Source organism: Heptranchias perlo, chromosome 23 (assembly GCF_035084215.1).
Source record: "Heptranchias perlo isolate sHepPer1 chromosome 23, sHepPer1.hap1, whole genome shotgun sequence".
NCBI classification, from domain to species: domain Eukaryota; kingdom Metazoa; phylum Chordata; class Chondrichthyes; order Hexanchiformes; family Hexanchidae; genus Heptranchias; species Heptranchias perlo.
In genome coordinates, this window is record NC_090347.1 from 42,057,835 (window position 1) to 42,078,771 (window position 20,937).

At 49.0% G+C, this 20,937-nt stretch overlaps 1 protein-coding gene across 1 annotated transcript in view; it reads left to right on the forward strand.

The window, feature by feature from the left end:
- LOC137341417 (galanin receptor 2b-like) overlaps nucleotides 1–20,682 on the forward strand; it is a 56,673-nt gene extending 35,991 nt beyond the window's left edge. Inside the window, exon 2 of the mRNA XM_068004529.1 lies at nucleotides 19,923–20,682. Coding sequence (XP_067860630.1) covers nucleotides 19,923–20,682 — 760 coding nt within the window. The remainder of the gene's footprint in view (nucleotides 1–19,922) is intronic.
- Nucleotides 20,683–20,937: the final 255 nt, after the last annotated feature.

The window sequence follows — 20,937 nt, forward strand, 5'->3', positions numbered from 1 at the left end:
TAAAGGAAAGTACAGAAGTATGAGGTGTGAGTTGGCTATGATAAATTGGGGAACTTTACTAAAAGGGATGACGGTGGATAGGCAATGGCTAATATTTAAAGAATGTGTGCAGGAATTACAACAATTATTCATTCCTGTCTGGCGCAAAAATAAAACAGGAAAGGTGGCTCAACCATGGCTTACAAAATAAATTAGGGATAGTATTAGATCCAAAGAGGAGAAATATAAAATTGGCAGAAAAAGCGGCAAGCCTGAGGATTGTGAACAGTTCAGAATTCAGCAAAGGAGGACAAAGAGATTGATTAAGAGGGGAAAATAGAGTATGAGAGTAAACTAGCAGGGAACATAAAAACTGACTGTAAAAGCTTCTATAAATATGTCAAGAGAAAAAGATTAGTGAAGACAAATGTAGGTCCCTTACAGTCAGAAATGGGGGAAATTATAATGGGGAACAAAGAAATGGCAGAACAATTAAACACATACTTTGGTTCTGTCTTCACAAAGGAAGACACAAATAACCTGCCAGAAATGTTAGGGAACCAAGGGTCTAGTGAGAGGGAGGAACTGAAAGATACCAGTATTAGTAAAAAAATAGTGCTAGGGAAATTAATGGGGCTAAAGGCTGACAAATCCCCAGGGCCTGATAATCTATATCCCAGAGTACTAAAGGAAGTGGCCCTGGAAATAGTGGATGCATTGGTGATCATCTTCCAAAATTCTATGGACTCTGGAACAGTTCCTACAGATTGGAGGGTGGCAAATGTAACCCCACTATTTAAAAAAGGAGGCAGAGAAAAAACAGGGAATTACAGACCAGTTAGCCTAACATCAGTAGTGGGGAAAATGCTGGAATCCATTATAAAAGATGTGATAACAGAACACTTGGAGGGCATTAATGGGATTGGACAAAGTCAGCATGGGTTTATGAAAGGGAAATCATGCTTTTTGAGGATGTAGTAGAATAGATAGGGGAGAACCAGTGGGTGTGGTGTATTTGGATTTTCAGAAGGCTTTTGATAAGGTCCCACACAAGAGTTTAGTGTGCAAAATTAAAGCACATGGGATTGGGGGGAATATACTGGCATGGATTGAAAATTGGTTGACAGACAGGAAACAGAGAGTAGGAATAAACGGGTCTTTTTCTGGGTGGCAGGCAGTGACTAGTGGGGTACCGCAGGGATCAGTGCTTGGGCCCCAGCTATTCACAATATATATCAATGATTTTGATGAGGGAACTAAATGTAACATTTCCAAGTTTGCAGACGACACAAAGCTGGGGTGGAATGTGAGCTGTGAGGAGGATGTAAAAAGGCTCCAATGTGATTTAGACAAGTTGGGTGAATGGGCAAGAACATGGCAGATGCAGTATAACGTGGATAAATGTGAGGTTATCCACTTTGGTTGTAAAAACAGAAAGGCAGATTATTATCTGAATGGTGATAGATTGGGAAAAGGGGAGGTGCAACGAGACCTGGGTGTCCTTGTACACCAGTCGCTGAAAGCGAACATTCAGGTGCAGCAAGCAGTTAGGAAGGCGAATGGTATGTTGGCCTTCATTACGAGAGGATTTGAGTACAGGAGCAGGGATATCTTACTGCAGTTGTACGGTGCCTTGGTGAGACCACATCTGGAGTTTTGGTCTCCTTATCTGAGGAAGGATATCCTTGCCATGAAGGGAGTGCAACAAAGGTTTACCAGACTGATTCCTGGGATGGCAGGACTGACGTATGAGGAGAGATTGGGTCGACTAGGCCTATAATCACTGGAGTTTAGAAGAATGAGAGGTGATCTCATCGAAACACATTAAATTCTAACAGGACTAGACAGACTGGATGCAGGGAGGATGTTCCCGATGGCTGGGGAGTCCAGAACCAGGGGTCACAGTCTCAGGATACGGGGTATGCCATTTAGAACCGAGATGAGGAGAAATTTCTTCACTCAGAGGGTGGTGAACCTGTGGAATTCTCTACCACAAGGCAGTGAAGACCAAGTCATTAGATGTATTCAAGAAGGAGATAGATATATCTCTTAATATAAGGGATCAAGGGATATGAGGAAAAAGCAGGAACAGGATACTGAGTTAGACCTTCAGCCATGTTCATTTTGAATGGCGGAGCAGGCCCGAAGGACTGAATGGCTTACTCTTGCTCCTATTTTCTATGTTTCTATGTGGAGAGTCTGGGTGTTGAGTGCAGTTTGTGGAGTGTCTGGGTGTTGAGTTTAGTCTATGAAAGAGACCACTCACCCTTCGTCATTCGAAAATCTCAAACATTGTATCCTTTCTACTGCAGTAATTCTTTTCTATTTATTATACCATAATTACCGCTATTAGTGTATCAGTTTATATAACCACCCACTCCTTGTCATATGTATCTTTGCAAATCGTTCTCCTCACTACCTTTCACAGTCACACTGTAAACTGTGTCTATCTGTACAGATTTCCAGAATTTTTCTTTTCACCAACAATATCAAAAATGTTTTACCCCCTCTCTGTCCCTTATCTACATTCAGACTGGTCTTTGCTGATAAAATTCCACTGAGTTGCAATGGTAACTGTGTCTAATGTGCTTTTTCCCAATTGTGTCTAACACTCCTTTCCATAAATCTCCAAGGACTCAGTACTTTTACAATGCATGAATAATATCTGCTCTGATTTCCCTCATCACTGCCGCTGTGCACGTTGCATAAGCCCTGCCACTTGTAATCTAGTTCAGTTTCAACAACAACACCTTGCATTTATATAGCTCCTTTAACATCATAAAATGTCCCAAAGTGTTTCCTTATAGCGATTATCAAACAAAATTTGACACCAAGCTACAAAAGGAAATATTAGGACAGGTGACCAAAAGCTTGGTCAAAGAGGTAGGTTTTAAGGAGCATCTTCAAGGAGGAGAGAGAGGTAAAGAGGCGGAGAGGTTTAGGGAGGGAATTCCAGAGCTTGGGGTCTAGGCAGCTGAAGGCACGGCCTTAAATGCTAGAGCGAGGAAAATCGGGGATGTGCAATAGGCCAGGATTGGAGGAACACAGAGATCTCAGAGGGTTTTAGGGCTGGAGGAAGTTAGAGATGGGGAGGGGCGAGGCCATGGAGGGAATTGAAAACAAGGTTGAGAATTTTAAAATCGAGGCGTTGCCAGACGCGGAGCCATTGTGGGTCAGTGAGCACAGGGGTGATGGGTGAAAGGGACTTAGTGCGAGTTAGGATACAGGCAGCAGTGTTTTCATTGTGGTTTGTGTAGATGGGTGAAGTAGTCAGTACAGTAACTTAATGCAGTTTCTTTTGAACTCAATTTTCTTTGCGTTCAGCAAGGTGAGAGATGTTGGCATTGGGATATGGAGCACACTCCCATTTCAAGCACCCAGTGTCAGCGTCAAGCATGCCCAAATTATGAAAATTCCAGTTGAGTGCAGAATAACATTCCCTCTACTCCATCCCAACAATGGGGGAGACTCTCTGTGCACTTTGGGTAATGAAATCCTGAATCTGTTCGTATGCTGCACACAAAGAATATCTTCTCTCGCCATGCCCTAAACCTAGCCTCAGAAGAACACCCCAAGACATTTCCCATTCCTTTCATCGGCCACCCTGTGGTCTCTTTGAATGAGATTGCCAATTTAGAGCCACAATAAGGGCAATTTTTGCTGCCCACCAAACACTGGGTCTAGACTAACCCGTGTAGGGACCCTTACACAAGCAGACAGAGAAAAAAATCCTGTCAGTCTAGATGAAGACCACTGTCCAACCCACTGTGTCGTGCAGTCTTTTCACAGATCTTGGGTCTGATCTGCTGAGTATAAAAGTAATCAAAAAGGCTAATGGAATGTTGGCCTTTATCTCAAGGGGGCTGGACTACAAAGTTATCCTTCAGTTGTGTCGGGTTTTGGTCAGACCCCATCTGGAGTACCGTGTTCAGTTTTGGATATATTGGCCTCGGAGGGGGTGCAGCGCAGATTCACCAGACTGACACCAGGGCTTAAAGGGTTAAATTACAAGGACACGTTGCATAAACTTGCCTGGTATTCTCTTGAGTATAGAAGATTAAGGGGTGATCTAATCGATGTGTTTAAAATTATAAAAGGATTTGATAGGGTAGATGCGGAGAAACTATTTCCCCTGGCCGGGGAAGCCAGAACAAGGGGGCATAACCTTTAAATTAGACCAAGGCCAGGAAGCACTTTTTCACACAAAGGGTGGTAGAAATCTGGAACTGTCTCCCCCAAAAGGATGTGGAGGCTGGGTAAATAGGATCTTTCAATACTAAGAGCAATAGATTTTTGTCAGGTAAGGGTAGATATGGATCAAAGGCGCTTAAATAGGGTTGAGGTACAAATCAGCCATGATCTAATTGAATGGCGGAACAGACTCGGGGGGGGGGGTTTGAATGGCCAAGCCCTGTTCCTATGTATGGCAGGTATAGTTTTTAGTGTACATTGTAGAGCTGTTTGGTAGAGCTTGGAGAGGTGCTGACAGTAGTTTCTACAGAGGCAGAGTATAGTTTGGACAGCTATTGACAGGAATCTGTTGCATTTAGGCTGCAGAAATGTTGCCTGAGTTGTAGTTTCCGTGCATTTATTCTGCAACTGGCTATGCTATATTCGATGGGAGAACTTGATGTTGATTCTTGATGACTGAAAACGCTCCTTTTGGCAGCGCGAACATCCTTTCATCTGAAGAGCACAAAATTTCACTGAAGAAATTGATAAGAATTTGGAAGGAGCTGGAGATCTCGACGTGCCCTTCCACGCTATTCAAAATGACATGTCTTGTTTGTGTGCAGCGTCTCACTCCAATCTTAGACATCAATACATTATTTTTCAGTCTGTTGTATAAACAAGATGTCCTATAGATGCATCAAGTATTTGGTGGGAGGAATATTTCAGAGGTTGGCGAGCTCCAACAATTGGGGAAGCAATAGAAAATCACTTCAAGTGGATAGGTGTGGGTGAGGGCAGGGAAGAAATAGGATTCCAGACGAGACAGATTATAGGGTAGAAGGTAGTCAACAGATGGGTATGGACACAGATACCAAGAGAGAGACACCTGAATCAGTGATAGGCAGAAACCGGGGGACATGAGAGAAAGAAAGAACTTGCATTTATACAGCACTTTTATAACCTGAGGACGTCCCAAAGCAGTTTACAGCCACTGAAGTACGTTTGAAGTGTGGTCGCTGTTGTAATGTAGAAAGTGCAGCAGTCAATTTGCACACAGGAAGGTCCCACAAATGGCAATGTGATAATGGCCAGATAATCTGTTTTAGATGTTGGTTGATGGATAAATGTACCTGCCCTGTGATTGGTTGATGGGACAGTGTAGTCAGAGCTTTACTCTGTATCTAACCTGTGCTGTACCTGCCCTGGGAGTGTTTGATGGGACAGTGTAGTCAGAGCTTTACTCTGTATCTAACCCGTGCTGTACCTGCCCTGGGAGTGTTTGATGGGAAAGTGTAGTGGGAGCAATACCCTGTACCTAACCCACTTGTACCTGTCCTGGGAGTTTTTTTTATTTGTTCATGGGATGTGGGCGTCGCTGGCGAGGCCGGCATTTATTGCCCATCCCTAATTGCCCTTGAGAAGGTGGTGGTGAGCTGCTTTTTTGAACCGCTGCAGTCCGTGTGGTGAAGGTTTTCCCACAGTGCTGTTAGGAAGGGAGTTCCAGGATTTTGACCCAGCGACGATGAAGGAACGACGATATATTTCCAAGTCGGGATGGTGTGTGACTTGGAGGGGAACGTGCAGGTGATGTTGTCCACAGGTTCCTGCTGCCCTTGTCCTTCTAGGTGGTAGAGGTCGTGGGTTTGGGAGGTGCTGTCGAAGAAGCCTTGGCGAGTTGCTGCAGTGCATCCTGTGGATGGTACACACTGCAGCCACAGTGCGCCGGTGGTGAAGGGAGTGAATGTTTAGGGTGGTGGACGTGGTACCAATCAAGCGGGCTGCTTTGTCCTGGATGGTGTCGAGCTTCCTGAGTGTTGTTGGAGCTGCACTCATCCAGGCAAGTGGTGAGTATTCCATCACACTCCTGACTTGTGCCTTGTAAATGGTAGAAAGGATTTGGGGAGTCAGGAGGTGAGTCACTTGCCGCAGAATACCCAGCCTCTGACCTGCTCTTGTAGCCACAGTATTTATGTGGCTGGTCCAGTTAAGATGGTGGGGGATTCGGCGATGGTAATGCCGTTGAATGTCATGGGGAGATGGTTAGACTCTCTCTTGTTGGAGATGGTCATTGCCTGGCACTTGTCTGGCACGAATGTTACTTGGCACTTATCAGTCCAAGCCTGGATGTTGTCCAGGTCTTGCCGCATGCGGGCATGGACTGCTTCATTATCTGAGGGGTTGCAAATGGAACTGAACACTCAGTCATCAGCAAACATCCCCACTTTTGACCTTATGATGGAGGGAAGGTCATTGATGAAGCAGCTAAAGATGGTTGGACACTGCCCTGAGGAACTCCTGCAGCCATGTCCTAGGGCTGAGATGATTGGCCTCCAACAACTACTACTATCTTCCTTTGTGCTAGGTATGACTTCAGGCACTGGAGAGTTTTCCCCCTGATTCCCATTGACTTCAATTTTACTAGGGCTCCTTGACGCTACTCTTGGTCAAATGCTGCCTTGATGTGAAGGGCAGTCACTCTCACCTCACCTCTGGAATTCAGCTCTTTTGTCCATGTTTGGACCAAGGCTGTAATGAGGTCTGGAGCCGAATGGTCCTGGTGGAACCCAAACTGAGCAACGGTGAGCAGGCTATTGGTGAGTAGGTGCGGCTTGATAGCACTGTCGACGACACCTTCCATCACTTTGCTGATGATTGAGAGTAGACTGATGGGGCGGTAATTGGCTGGTTTGGATTTGTCCTGCTTTTTGTGGACAGGACATACCTGGGCAATTTTCCACATTTTCCACATTGTTGGATAGGTGCCAGTGTTGTAGCTGTACTGGAACAGTTTGGCTAGATGCGTGGTTAGTTCTGGAGCACAAGTCTTCAGCTCTACAGCCGGTATGTTTTCGGGGCCCATAGCCTTTGTTGTATCCAATGCACTCAGCCGTTTCTTGATATCACGTGGAGTGAATCGAATTGGCCGAAGACTGGCTTCTGTGATGGTGGGGATATCGGGAGGAGGCTGAGCTGGATCATCCACTCGGCACTTCTGGCTGGAGATGGTTGCAAACGCTTCAGCCTTGTCTTTTTCACTCACGTGCTGGACTCTGCCATTATTGAGGATGGGGATGTTCATGGAGCCTCCTCCTCCCGTTAGTTGTTTAATTGCCCACCACCATTTACGACTGGATGCGGTAGGACTGCAGAGCTTTGATCTGATCCGTTGGTTGTGGAATCGTTTAGCTCTGTCTATAGCATGTTGCTTCCGCTGTTTAGCATGCATGCAGTCCTGAGTTTTAGGTTTACCAGCTTGGCACCTCATTTTTAGGTGCTGCTCCTGCCATGCTCTTCTACGCTCCTCATTGAACTAAGGTTGATCCCCTGGCTTGTTGGTAATGGTAGAGTGAGGAATATGCCGGGCCATGAGGTTACAGATTGTGCTGGAGGACAATTCTGCTGCAGCTGATGGCCCACAACGCCTCATGGATGCCCAGTTTTGAGCTGCTAGATCTGTTCTGAATCTATCCCATTTAGCACGGTGGTAATGCCACACAACACGTTAGATGGTGTCCTCACTTTGTCTCCACAAGGACTGTGCGGTGGTCACTCCTACCAATATTGTCATGGACATATGCATCTGCAACAGGTAGATTGGTGAGGACGAGGTCAAGTTGGTTTTTCCCTCGTGTTGGTTCGCTCACCATCTGCCGCAGGCCCAGTCTGGCAGCTATATCCTTCAGGACTCGGCCAGCTCGGTCAGTAGTGGTGCTACCGAGCCACTTTTGGTGATGGACATTGTCATCCCCCACCCAGAGTACATTCTATGCCCTTGCTTCAGTGCTTCCTCCAAGTGGTGCTCAACATGGAGGAGGACTGATTCATCAGCTGAGGGAGGACGGTAGGTGGTAATCAGCAGGAAGTTTCCTTGCCCATTTTTGACCTGATGCCATGAGATTTCATGGGGTCCGGAGTCAATGTTGAGGACTCCCAGGGCCACTCCCTCCTGACTGTATATCACTGTACCGCCACCTCTGGTGGGTCTGTCCTGCCGGTGGGAGTGTTTGATGGGACAATGCAGAGGGAGCTTTACTCTGTATCTAACCCGTGCTCTACCTGCCCTGGGAGTCTCCAATGGGACAGTGTTCGATGTCTCAGCCTCCCCCTTGATGAGCAGAGAAACAAAGAAAACCAAAAGAAAATTTTATCTGATACTCTTGTAAACATTCAGAAACACATCAGGAAATAATTCAAATTTCTACCGCTATTTTTGTTTCCCATGCGATCTTTGAGTACATTCACTTCCAGCTCATTAGCCATAAATCGGTGTTTCTCTTCCAAGGAATCCTGAGCCACCCCTCCTGACATCCTTAAATCAACATCAGTGTGCAAAATCCAGAGGCTTTATGAAATTGAGTTAAGTTCACTTGGAACTTTTTAAATGTTGAGTTAGGTGGGTAAGATGGTGAGTAGCAAGCGTTACAAACCAGAAGTTCCCAGATTTCATATCCAGTATACACTGAGTTAGCAGATCTTAGTGGAGCACCAGATGGGGTGCTACAATTTGCCTCAGTGCCCCTGGGCTAAGGAGGGGATACTTAGCTACCGTACCTGCACCTGAACACTCTAGTGACCCCTACTTGAAAGTGCTTGTGCGCGGATATCAGATTGAGACTGGATCAGGCTGGGCTATCTACAGTCGAATAGCCCATCAACACTTGCTATCAAGCATCACGCATGAAGAGTGCCCATTTACCTGAGCTACTGGTGATCTGCTGGTGCCCATGGTTTTAACCACAACATGAGTCATTGCCTTCAGCAGACAAGGCGGAAGGATACAGCAAAAATAAAATTAAGAAAAAGTCTCGTCAGACAATGGTTCTGAGCCAGAAAGACCAGGAGGCCTCAGTTTGGACCAGTGGTCTGTGCTGACTGAGCTGATCTGGGCAGATGTTAGCCTCTGCATTCTTGGGGAAAATAACATTGTGAGAAAAGAAGCAAAGACTTGCATTTATATAACACCTATCACAATCTCAGGACGTCCCAAAGCGCTTTACAGCCAATGAAGTACTTTTTGAAGTGTAGTCACTGTTGCAATGTAGGAAACGCAGCAGCCAATTTGTGCACAGCAAGATCCCACAAACAGATCAGTGGTAATGACCAGATAATCTGTTTTTGTGATGTTGGTTGAGGGATAAATACTGGCCAGGGAGAACTCCCCTGAAAGGCTTCAAACATTCAATACGAACAGCTGGGCAAGGCAGAACACTGAAAGCTCTCCCTTGATAAGGAACACACTGCCAGTTCACAATCTAAACCCAGCTTTTGAGATCTGAAGAAACAAACAACAAGCCTCAAAATCATAATTTGACAAGAGATTTAGGTCAGTGTCATTAGCAAATACCATGTCAAGGTGAGCAGTGCGTCTCCAGGCTTCCTCGACGTGCTGGTTCATGAAACAGTCATGTGTTACATTTGCCAGCTCTGACTCTTAATTCACTTGGGTTTACCCAGTTTATATTTGGGTGATCAAAATATCCCATTAAAACAATTTTTCTGATCTCGCACTCCCTTTTCATCTCTTCAGAGAATAAATTGTTCACCTTCTTGTGTGCTGACCCAGTGCTCTGTAGGAGGCCCCTGGTGTTAGCTTGCATCTTTTTGTGATTGAGATGTTTAACCATTCTGTAGCTTTACCCCGCCCATTGGATCAATTTTATTTACCCTCACCCTCTCCCCCGGTGCCCCTAACATTTCGGGCTATACCACCTCCTTTTCTGAACATTCCACACCCTAGTATTATGTATCCATTTCCACCCCTTCTTGTGATAATCCCGAGTCTATGTCCAATTGCTTTGGCATTTGCTGACTAGTGCAATGACCTTTCACTTCTGACCCTTGAAACCTTTTGTAATTTTGAAAGCCTCGATTAGATTCCCCCTTAACCTTCTCTGTTCCAGTGAAAGAAAGCCCCAATCTGTTAACTAGTTCAGGACACCACCTCCCACCAATCCTAACAGCACAGCTCATCTCCAAGGCTGCAGTGACAATGGAATAAATATAATGGGATGGAGTGTCTGCTAGATTGCGCTGGTTTTATCAAGTGTAGGTTACGTTAAGCGTAAATCGACTTTTGCACTGGTTCAAAAACCATCGCGTTAAAGCTGGCCCCTCCCACTAAACTGGCCACGCCCCTGATCGAAATAACAAGGAAGGTGAGTTTCTGTTAATTGTGGCAACCTGTGGCCGTTTCAAGGAGGATCTTCAAATTAAACTCATCTCCTGAGGCACACGGGCACTAGTAGGTACATTTCAAACCTTTTTATATGTTAAAAAATATTTAATTCACTAAGAAACTGACTAGTGTACGCCAATGAAACTAGTAAATGTTTCAGTGTAGTTTTTTAAAGTCATTTTCAGTGATTTAAAATCAGTTTACTCACAGGTGGAGAACTAGGCACTTATTAAAAATGCTTATTTTTTGTGATAAACCCATTTTAAGCCGTATTAATAAAACTGCACCGGGTTACCGCACTTAGATATTTCTTGATGCAAAGAAATAAAAATGATTACGCTCTATTACGCTGCCCACTTGCGCTGGTTCATGGAAGATTTTACGTTTGTGATAATGCGAATGATTTTTTTAGCGGAAACTCGAACTGTAACCGAACCGGTGCAATTTCAAGCACAATTTGCCGATTGTGGCCAAAGCAGAAACATTACCCCAATATTCACAGCACTACTATAATATTTTTTAATGATGTACCATTCATGATATTATTTGATAGGTCCATTAAATGCATGCCACGGAAACATAGTCAGACAGCTTGTTACAGTGGGACTGGTTTTATTAACTGCTTTTATACTCAGATGTCACAACAGATTAAAGAATTTAAACTAACATTAATAGCTGTTAAAGATAATATTCTCAATGAATCCTCGGACAGCACTGATTTACAGGAGGCTGTGTGAGTTCTTGGCTTACAAAAGGCTGCTGCAATCTTGTGGCTGTGGGACTGGTTTCACAAGCTTCTTTTATACTGGTCTCTGTTTCTGATCAGACTCCAGGAGACTGGTGTCAGGCTCTCCGTGTTTACACGGCTGAATCCAGCTCCCTTATCCTGCCATCGGATTCGTTAACCCCTGAAAAACTTGGATAAGGAAGTCAGATTTAGCAAGGAGACTGCTCACGGACACCAGTGTCCCGGAATCCAAAGTGAACCAGTGCGAGTACCATAGCAGGTCAATCACCTGTCCTCCAGGTTCATTCACATCATTTAAAAGAATTCTGAAAAATTCCCATCTGTTCAAATCATTATGGAAGGAAAGAAGGAAAGAAAGAAAGAAAAAAGGAATAAAGAAAGAGATAATCTGTTTTAGGTGTTTGGTTGAGGGATAAATATTGGCCAGGACACCAGGGAGAATCCACTGCTCTTCTTCGAATATTGCCATGGGATCTTTTACATCCACCTGAGAGGGCAGACGGGGCCTCAGTTTAATGTCTCATTCGAAAGGCAGCACCTGTGACCGTGCAGCACTCCCTCAGTCCCGCATTGGAGTATCAGTCTAGATTATGTGTACACTGTATCGTGTTATTAGTTTTATATCACAATGCTCCTGGTTTCTCCTCTTCCATTATTCACCCCGTTACCTCTCCTCCGCTGGCGCCAATGACTCATGCTGCATTCATGTCGGCCGGTAACTCTCCGATGCCTCTTCATGTGTGAGCCTGCACTGTGAGTGTCAGCAGGTTATTGCACCATGAAAGGCATCACAGGTCCTGCCCCCTCCCTCCCAGAGACACGCAGACAAACTTTCCAGCAGGGGTCGCTGTGGATCCATCGAGGATCCCTCTTCTTCGTTCTTGCTAAATGGTCTGGTTAATTGTAGCATCCCGACCACTGCCCTGCCCTGCACAGACCAGATATCAAACCTGGCACCTGTTTGGTCTCAGTACCTCTCTGTGTACTATACTTACCCAATGGGATCCATTTTGAATGCCCTCGCCTGATGTTAATGGGGTACTAACGGCCTCAAAATGGAGTCGTGACCTTACCACCCCGTTAACGCCGGGGATGCGGCAGGCGCCATTTTGAAAGGGGCCCACCCTTTCCAAAGCACCCGCCTGTTTCAGGTGATAGGCCCCTTTTAATATGGAAATTGGGGTCCTACGACATGAATAGGACCCTGATTGGTATTTTAGGATGGAAAGGGGTGGAGCCTGCACTGTGCTCACTCTGACCACTTCCACGGGCAATGGAAGAGATGAGGCCCGGTAAAGATAAGTGTTGAATTACCCCTGTGGGCCCAGGAGGATCAGGAGTGGACCTCTGGGGTTCACAAATAGAAATTACAGCGCAGAATCAGGCCATTTGGCCCAACTGGTCTACGCTGGTGTTTATGCTCTACATGAGCCTCCTCCCACCCTATTTACTTTATCTCACCCTATCGACATATCAAAGATTAGTCTCTAATCTGGGCTGCTGCTGCCCTGGGATCCCACCCTGTGTGATCGCAGCCCCCTGACCCTGACTTACCTCACTGGCGGCAGCTCCGGTCTTCAACCTGGTGAGCTGTGTCGGGGCACCCATTTGCAGCTCTGTAGCTCTCCTGGTGAATTTAAATGAGGCCGGAGCCTCAAAATCACGGTGGGGGGGGGTGGGGGCATCTTTGCCGCCAGAATGAGCGGCCGCCCGAAAGTCAAAATCTACCCCAGCAAGTCATTGACTCCAAGGTGTCCAACAGTAGCTGTTTAATTTGCTTGGTGTCCCACGTTTTGTAACTGTGTGATTTTTATCTCTCCTGTGATAACACTGATACAAAGGACTCTTCCTGCTTGCCACAGATATTTTAGGCATCAGAATCTATCTCTGCCTTGTGCAGTGAGCTACGATAATCCTGGATCAGCAGTGGATGAGCCGGCTGAGGTTCATGTACTCTGCTTTTTGGCTCAGGTCAAACTGTGACACAGATTAAAAGTGTGGAAAGAATGCACATGTGCATGGGTGTGTGTCCAGGGTCTTTGTCTAAGTGGCACCTTGAGTGCAACAATTACCTGACAGTTCTACGACATCCCAAAGTGTTGAATGGAGGACTGCACCAAATCTCAATCCCAATCTCAGTCCCAATCCCAATCTCAATCTCAATACCAACCCCAATCCCAATCTCAGTCCCAATCCCAATCTCAATCTCAATACCAATCCCAATCTCAATCCTAATCTCAATCCCAATCCCAATCTCAATCCCAATCTCAATCCCAATCTCAATCCCAATCCCAATCTCAATCCCAATCTCAATCCTAATCTCAATCCCAATCTCAATCCCAATCTCAATCCTAATCTCAATCCCAATCCCAATCTCAATCCCAATCCCAATTCCAATCTCAATTCCAATCTCAATCCCAATTCCAATCTCAATCTCAATCTCAATCTTAATCCCAATCCCAATCCCAATCTCAATCCCAATCCCATTGACTTTCAAGATGAGTTGCTGGGATCTGGGAGGGGGGGAGGGAGCTTTTCCGTCAGGAGATCCCAGAGGATCTCCAAGGTCATCAGATTTCTGGGCCTAGAAATTCCTTGGAGTGCGATTCTGGCAGTTATGCTGGGATCATGCCCGCCAGTGAACTCTGCTGCTGACCCTGCCAGAGTTCATGGGGTTGGGGAGGGACTGAGAGGAGTGGGCCTTTTATTGGGTGCCCTCCCACCACCACCAACAACAACAACAACCAGCATTTATATAGTGCCTTTAACGTAGTGAAACGTCTCAAGGTGCTTCAAACGAGCGTTATCAGACAAAAATTGATACCGAGTCACGTAAGGAGCAATTAGGACAGGTGACTAAAAGCTTGGTCAAAGAGGTAGGTTTTAAGGAGCGTCTTAAAGGAGGAGAGAGAGGCAGAGAGGTTTAGGGAGGGAATTCGAGAGCTTAGGGCCTCGGCAGCTGAAGGCACGGCCGCCAATGATGGAGCGATGAAAATCAGGGATGCGCAAGAGGCCAGAATTGGAGCAATGCAGAGTACTTGGTGAGTTGCAGGGCTGGAGGAGGTTTCAGAGATAGGGAGGGGTGAGGCCACAGTGGGATTTGAACACAAGGATGAGAATTTTAAAATCGAGACATTGCTGGACCGGGAGTCAACGTAGGTCAGCGAACAGAGGGGTGATGGGTGAACGGGACTTGGTGCGAGTTAAGATACGGGCAGCAGAGTTTTGGATGAGCTCAAATTTATGGAGGGTGGATAATGAGATGCCGGTCAGGAGAGCATTGGAATGGTAGAGTCTTGAGGTAACAAAGGCATGGGTTTTAGCAGCAGATAAGCTGAGGCGGGGCAGAGATGGGAAATATTAAGGAGGTAGAAAAAGGCGGCCTTGGTGATGGAATGGATATGGGGTTGGAAGCTCAGCTCAGGGTCCAATATGACGCCGAGGTTGCGACCAGTCTGGTTCAGCCACAGACAGTGGCCAGGGAGAGGGATGGAGTTCATGGCCAGGGAACGGAGTTTGTGGCAGGGACTGAAGGCAAAGGCTTCAGCCTTCCCAATGTTTAATTGGAGGAAATTTCTGCCGATCCAGTACTGGAGCCGACAACCTGTTCAAGGACTTTGGAGAGGAAAGGGAGTTTGGAGAGATCACGGATCGCTGAGGGTTTGTCTATATTGGGAGGGAGCCCCTGGAGTATCTTAGTATTTACAGCGAGGGGGGAATGGGGATCTCTGTTCCAGAAAACCTTGCAGACCACTGCTGTACTTACCCCGTTACTTGTGTTATTTGGATCTGCTGGTAATTTTCACTTTGGATGCGGGCGGGAAACTGAGAGTTTCAGATCAGCCGCTGGTTCTACACCTGCCTGATTTCCCTTTCCATTGACTTTAATGGATGTGAATAACGGGCGGGTGTAAAACGGGCGGGGTGTATAACGGGCGGGGTGTATAACGGGCGGGGTGTATAACGGGCGGGGTGTATAACGGGCGGGGTGTATAACGGGCGGGGTGTATAATGGGCGGGGTATATAATGGGCGGGGTGTATAACGGGCGGGGTGTATAATGGGCGGGGTATATAATGGGCGGGGTGTATATTGGGCAGAATGTATAACGGGCGGGTGTAAAACGGGCGGGGTATATAACGGGCGGGGTATATAACAGGCGGGGTGTATAACGGGCGGGGTGTATAACGGGCGGGGTATATAATGGGCGGGGTGTATATTGGGCAGAATGTATAACGGGCGGGTGTATAACGGGCGGGGTGTATAATGGGCAGGGTATATAATGGGCGGGGTGTATATTGGGCAGAATGTATAACGGGCGGGTGTATAACGGGCGGGGTGTATAACGGGCGGGGTATATAACGGGCGGGGTGTATAACGGGCGGGGTGTATAACAGGTGGGTGTATACTGGGCGGGTGTATACTGGGCAGGGTATATAACGGGTGGGTGTATAACGGGTGGAGTGTATACTGGGCGGGTGTATACTGGGCGGGGTATATAACGGGTGGGTGTATAACGGGCGGGGTATATAATGGGCGGGGTGTGTAACGGGCGGGTGTATAACGGGCGGGGTAAATAACGGGCAGGGTGTATAACGGGCAGAATGTATAATGGGTAGAATGTATAACGGGCAGGGTGTATAACGGGCGGGTGTATAACGGGCAGAATGTATAATGGGCAGAATGTATAACGGGTGTTGTGTATAACGGGCGGAGTGTGTAACGGGCGGGGTGTATAACAGGCGGGGTGTGTAACGGGCGGGGTGTATAACAGGCGGGGTGTGTAACGGGTGGGGTGTATAACGGGCGGGGTGTGTAACGGGCGGGGTGTATAACGGGTGTTGTGTGTAACGGGCGGAGTGTATAACAGGCGGGGTGTGTAACGGGCGGGGTGTGTAACGGGCGGAGTGTATAACGGGCGGAATGTATAACGGGTGTTGTGTATAAAAGGCGGGGTGTGTAATGGGCGGAGTGTGTAACGGGCGGGGTGTGTAACGGGCGGAGTGTATAACGGGTGTTGTGTATAACAGGCGGGGTGTGTAACGGGCGGAGTGTGTAACGGGCGGGGTGTATAACAGGCGGGGTGTGTAACGGGCGGGGTGTGTAACGGGCGGAGTGTATAACGGGTGTTGTTTATAACGGACGGAGTGTGTAACGGGCGGGGTGTGTAATGGGCGGAGTGTGTAACGGGCAGGGTGTGTAACGGGCGGGGTGTGTAACGGGCGGGGTGTGTAACGGGCGGGGTGTGTAACGGGCGGGGTGTGTAACGGGCGGGGTGTATAACGGGTGTTGTGTGTAACGGGCGGAGTGTATAACAGGCGGGGTGTGTAACGGGCGGGGTGTATAACAGGCGGGGTGTGTAACGGGCGGAGTGTATAACGGGCGGAATGTATAACGGGTGTTGTGTATAAAAGGCGGGGTGTGTAATGGGCGGAGTGTGTAACGGGCGGGGTGTGTAACAGGCGGAGTGTGTAACGGGCGGGGTGTGTAACGGGCGGGGTGTATAACGGGCGGGGTATATAACGGGCGGGGTGTATAACGGGCGGGGTGTGTAACGGGCGGGGTGTATAACGGGCGGGGTATATAACGGGCGGGGTGTATAACGGGCGGGGTATATAACGGGCGGGGTGTATAACAGGTGGGTGTATACTGGGCGGGTGTATACTGGGCGGGGTATATAACGGGTGGGTGTATAACGGGTGGAGTGTATACTGGGCGGGTGTATACTGGGCGGGGTATATAACGGGTGGGTGTATAACGGGCGGGGTATATAATGGGCGGGGTGTATCACGGGCGGGTGTATAACGGGCGGGGTAAATAACGGGCAGGGTGTATAACGGGCAGAATGTATAATGGGTAGAATGTATAACGGACAGGGTGTATAACGGGCGGGTGTATAATGGGCAGAATGTTTTACGGGTGTTGTGTATAACAGGCGGGGTGTGTAACGGGCGGAGTGTGTAACGGGCGGGGTGTATAACAGGCGGGGTGTGTAACGGGCGGGGTGTATAACAGGCGGGGTGTGTAACGGGCGGGGTGTATAACGGGCAGGGTGTGTAACGGGCGGGGTGTATAACGGGTGTTGTGTGTAACGGGCGGAGTGTATAACAGGCGGGGTGTGTAACGGGCGGGGTGTGTAACGGGCGAAGTGTATAACGGGCGGAATGTATAACGGGTGTTGTGTATAAAAGGCGGGGTGTGTAACGGGCGGAGTGTGTAACAGGCGGGGTGTGTAACGGGCGGAGTGTGTAACGGGCGGAGTGTGTAACGGGCGGGGTGTATAACGGGCGGGGTGTGTAACGGGCGGGGTGTATAACAGGCGGCGTGTGTAAAGGGCGGGGTGTGTAACGGGCGGAGTGTATAACGGGTGTTGTTTATAACGGACGGAGTGTGTAACGGGCGGAGTGTGTAACGGGCAGGGTGTGTAACGGGCGGGGTGTGTAACGGGCGGAGTGTATAACAGGCGGGGTGTGTAACGGGCGGGGTGTGTAACGGGCGGAGTGTATAACGGGCGGAATGTATAACGGGTGTTGTGTATAAAAGGCGGGGTGTGTAATGGGCGGGGTGTGTAACGGGCGGGGTGTGTAATGGGCGGAGTGTATAACGGGTGTTGTGTATAACAGGCGGGGTGTGTAACGGGCGGAGTGTGTAACGGGCGGGGTGTATAACAGGCGGGGTGTGTAACGGGCGGGGTGTGTAACGGGCGGGGTGTGTAACGGGCGGAGTGTATAACGGGTGTTGTTTATAACGGACGGAGTGTGTAACGGGCGGGGTGTGTAACGGGCGGAGTGTGTAACGGGCAGGGTGTGTAACGGGCGGGATGTGTAACGGGCGGGGTGTGTAACGGGCGGGATGTGTAACGGGCGGGGTGTATAACGGGTGTTGTGTGTAACGGGCGGAGTGTATAACAGGCGGGGTGTGTAACGGGCGGGGTGTGTAACGGGCGGGGTGTATAACGGGTGTTGTGTGTAACGGGCGGAGTGTATAACAGGCGGGGTGTGTAACGGGCGGGGTGTATAACAGGCGGGGTGTGTAACGGGCGGAGTGTATAACGGGCGGAATGTATAACGGGTGTTGTGTATAAAAGGCGGGGTGTGTAATGGGCGGAGTGTGTAACGGGCGGGGTGTGTAACAGGCGGAGTGTGTAACGGGCGGGGTGTGTAACGGGCGGGGTGTATAACGGGCGGGGTATATAACGGGCGGGGTGTATAACGGGCGGGGTGTGTAACGGGCGGGGTGTGTAACGGGCGGGGTATATAACGGGCGGGGTGTATAACGGGCGGGGTATATAACGGGCGGGGTGTATAACAGGTGGGTGTATACTGGGCGGGTGTATACTGGGCGGGGTATATAACGGGTGGGTGTATAACGGGTGGAGTGTATACTGGGCGGGTGTATACTGGGCGGGTGTATACTGGGCGGGGTATATAACGGGTGGGTGTATAACGGGCGGGGTATATAATGGGCGGGGTGTATCACGGGCGGGTGTATAACGGGCGGGGTAAATAACGGGCAGGGTGTATAACGGGCAGAATGTATAATGGGTAGAATGTATAACGGGCAGGGTGTATAACGGGCGGGTGTATAATGGGCAGAATGTATAACGGGTGTTGTGTATAACAGGCGGGGTGTGTAACGGGCGGAGTGTGTAACGGGCGGGGTGTATAACAGGCGGGGTGTGTAACGGGCGGGGTGTATAACGGGCGGGGTGTGTAACGGGCGGGGTGTATAACGGGCAGGGTGTGTAACGGGCGGGGTGTATAACGGGTGTTGTGTGTAACGGGCGGAGTGTATAACAGGCGGGGTGTGTAACGGGCGGGGTGTGTAACGGGCGAAGTGTATAACGGGCGGAATGTATAACGGGTGTTGTGTATAAAAGGCGGGGTGTGTAACGGGCGGAGTGTGTAACGGGCGGGGTGTGTAACAGGCGGGGTGTGTAACGGGCGGAGTGTGTAACGGGCGGGGTGTATAACGGGCGGGGTGTATAACAGGCGGGGTGTGTAAAGGGCGGGGTGTGTAACGGGCGGAGTGTATAACGGGTGTTGTTTATAACGGACGGAGTGTGTAACGGGCGGGGTGTGTAATGGGCGGAGTGTGTAACGGGCAGGGTGTGTAACGGGCGGGGTGTGTAACGGGCGGGGTGTGTAACGGGCGGGGTGTATAACGGGCGGAGTGTGTAACGGGCAGGGTGTGTAACGGGCGGGGTGTATAACGGGTGTTGTGTATAACGGGCGGAGTGTATAACAGGCGGGGTGTGTAACGGGCGGGGTGTATAACAGGCGGGGTGTGTAACGGGCGGGGTGTGTAACGGGCGGGGTGTATAACGGGTGTTGTGTATAACGGGCGGAGTGTATAACAGGTGGGGTGTGTAACGGGCGGGGTGTATAACAGGCGGGGTGTGTAACGGGCGGAGTGTATAACGGGCGGAATGTATAACGGGTGTTGTGTATAAAAGGCGGGGTGTGTAACGGGCGGGGTGTGTAACGGGCGGGGTGTGTAACGGGTGTTGTGTATAAAAGGCGGGGTGTGTAACGGGCGGGGTGTGTAACGGGCGGGGTGTGTAACGGGTGTTGTGTATAAAAGGCGGGGTGTGTAACGGGCGGGGTGTGTAATGGGCGGAGTGTATAACGGGTGTTGTTTATAACGGGCGGAGTGTGTAACGGGCGGAGTGTGTAACGGGCGGGGTGTATAATGGACAGAGTGTAAAACGGGCGGCTAATTCGCTATTGCCCGTTTTGTGCTACTGCCCGAGACGGATTTCAGCCCTAAGTCTCAGTCACACTGGTCTTTTGTGTGAATTGATCCTTTGATTAATCCCACGGTTTCTATCCTTCTCCTGGTCTTGCAGGTACCTGGCGATTCGTTACCCTCTGAGATCCCGGGAGCTACGGACTCCCCGAAATGCCCTGACTGCCATCTGCATCATCTGGGGAATCTCGCTTGTCTTTGCCGGCCCTTACCTCAGCTATTACCAGGCGATCCACTACAGAGACATGACCCTCTGTCTCCCAGTCTGGGATGAGTACAGACGCAAGATTATGGACATTTCCACTTTCATCTTTGGGTACATCATCCCGGTGCTGATCCTGAGCCTGGCCTATACAAGGACTATCAGGTACCTCTGGACTGCCGTGGATCCCATCGAAGACATGTCTGAGTCCAAGAAAGCCAAGCGCAAGGTCACTAAGATGATCATCATTGTGGCTGTCCTGTTTTGCCTCTGCTGGTTGCCCCATCACCTGGTTATCTTGTGTTTCTGGTTTGGCCACTTCCCACTCAACCAGGCCACCTATGCCTTCAGGCTCCTGTCGCACTGCATGTCCTACGCCAACTCCTGCCTCAACCCCATCGTCTACGCCTTGGTCTCCAAGCACTTCCGCAAGGGCTTCAAGAAGGTCTTCAATTGCCTACTGAGGAAAAAAGTCGTCAATAAAGTGCACGTGGTGCAAATGGCCCACACGGTCAGCACCCTGGAGGCTGGCTCCACCGAGGTGTCGCACCTCAGTGAACACAACAACCCAACAGCCAGTCGGCAGTGGAGCGACCCGGGCCCCACAGGACACAAGGTGACGCCACCAAGAACCTTCATGGCCTTCAACGTGACCTAAGGCCCTAGAAACGAGCCCGGGGCTGAGGTAGGGAGACCTGATTAAATAGACCGCTGTGCATTCCAACACCTTTCACGCAGAGAGCAAGCAAAAACAAACAGGCAAGGAATTTGTAACGGGTAGAGTCAAACTGAAAGAATAGTCTCCGTGCTATTATACAGAGAGAGATGGTGAAACAGAAAAATGGCGGGTTGTCAAATGAACAGTGAAAACATCCTAACTTATCAGAATCTATCCAGGAGATTGTGGATCCTG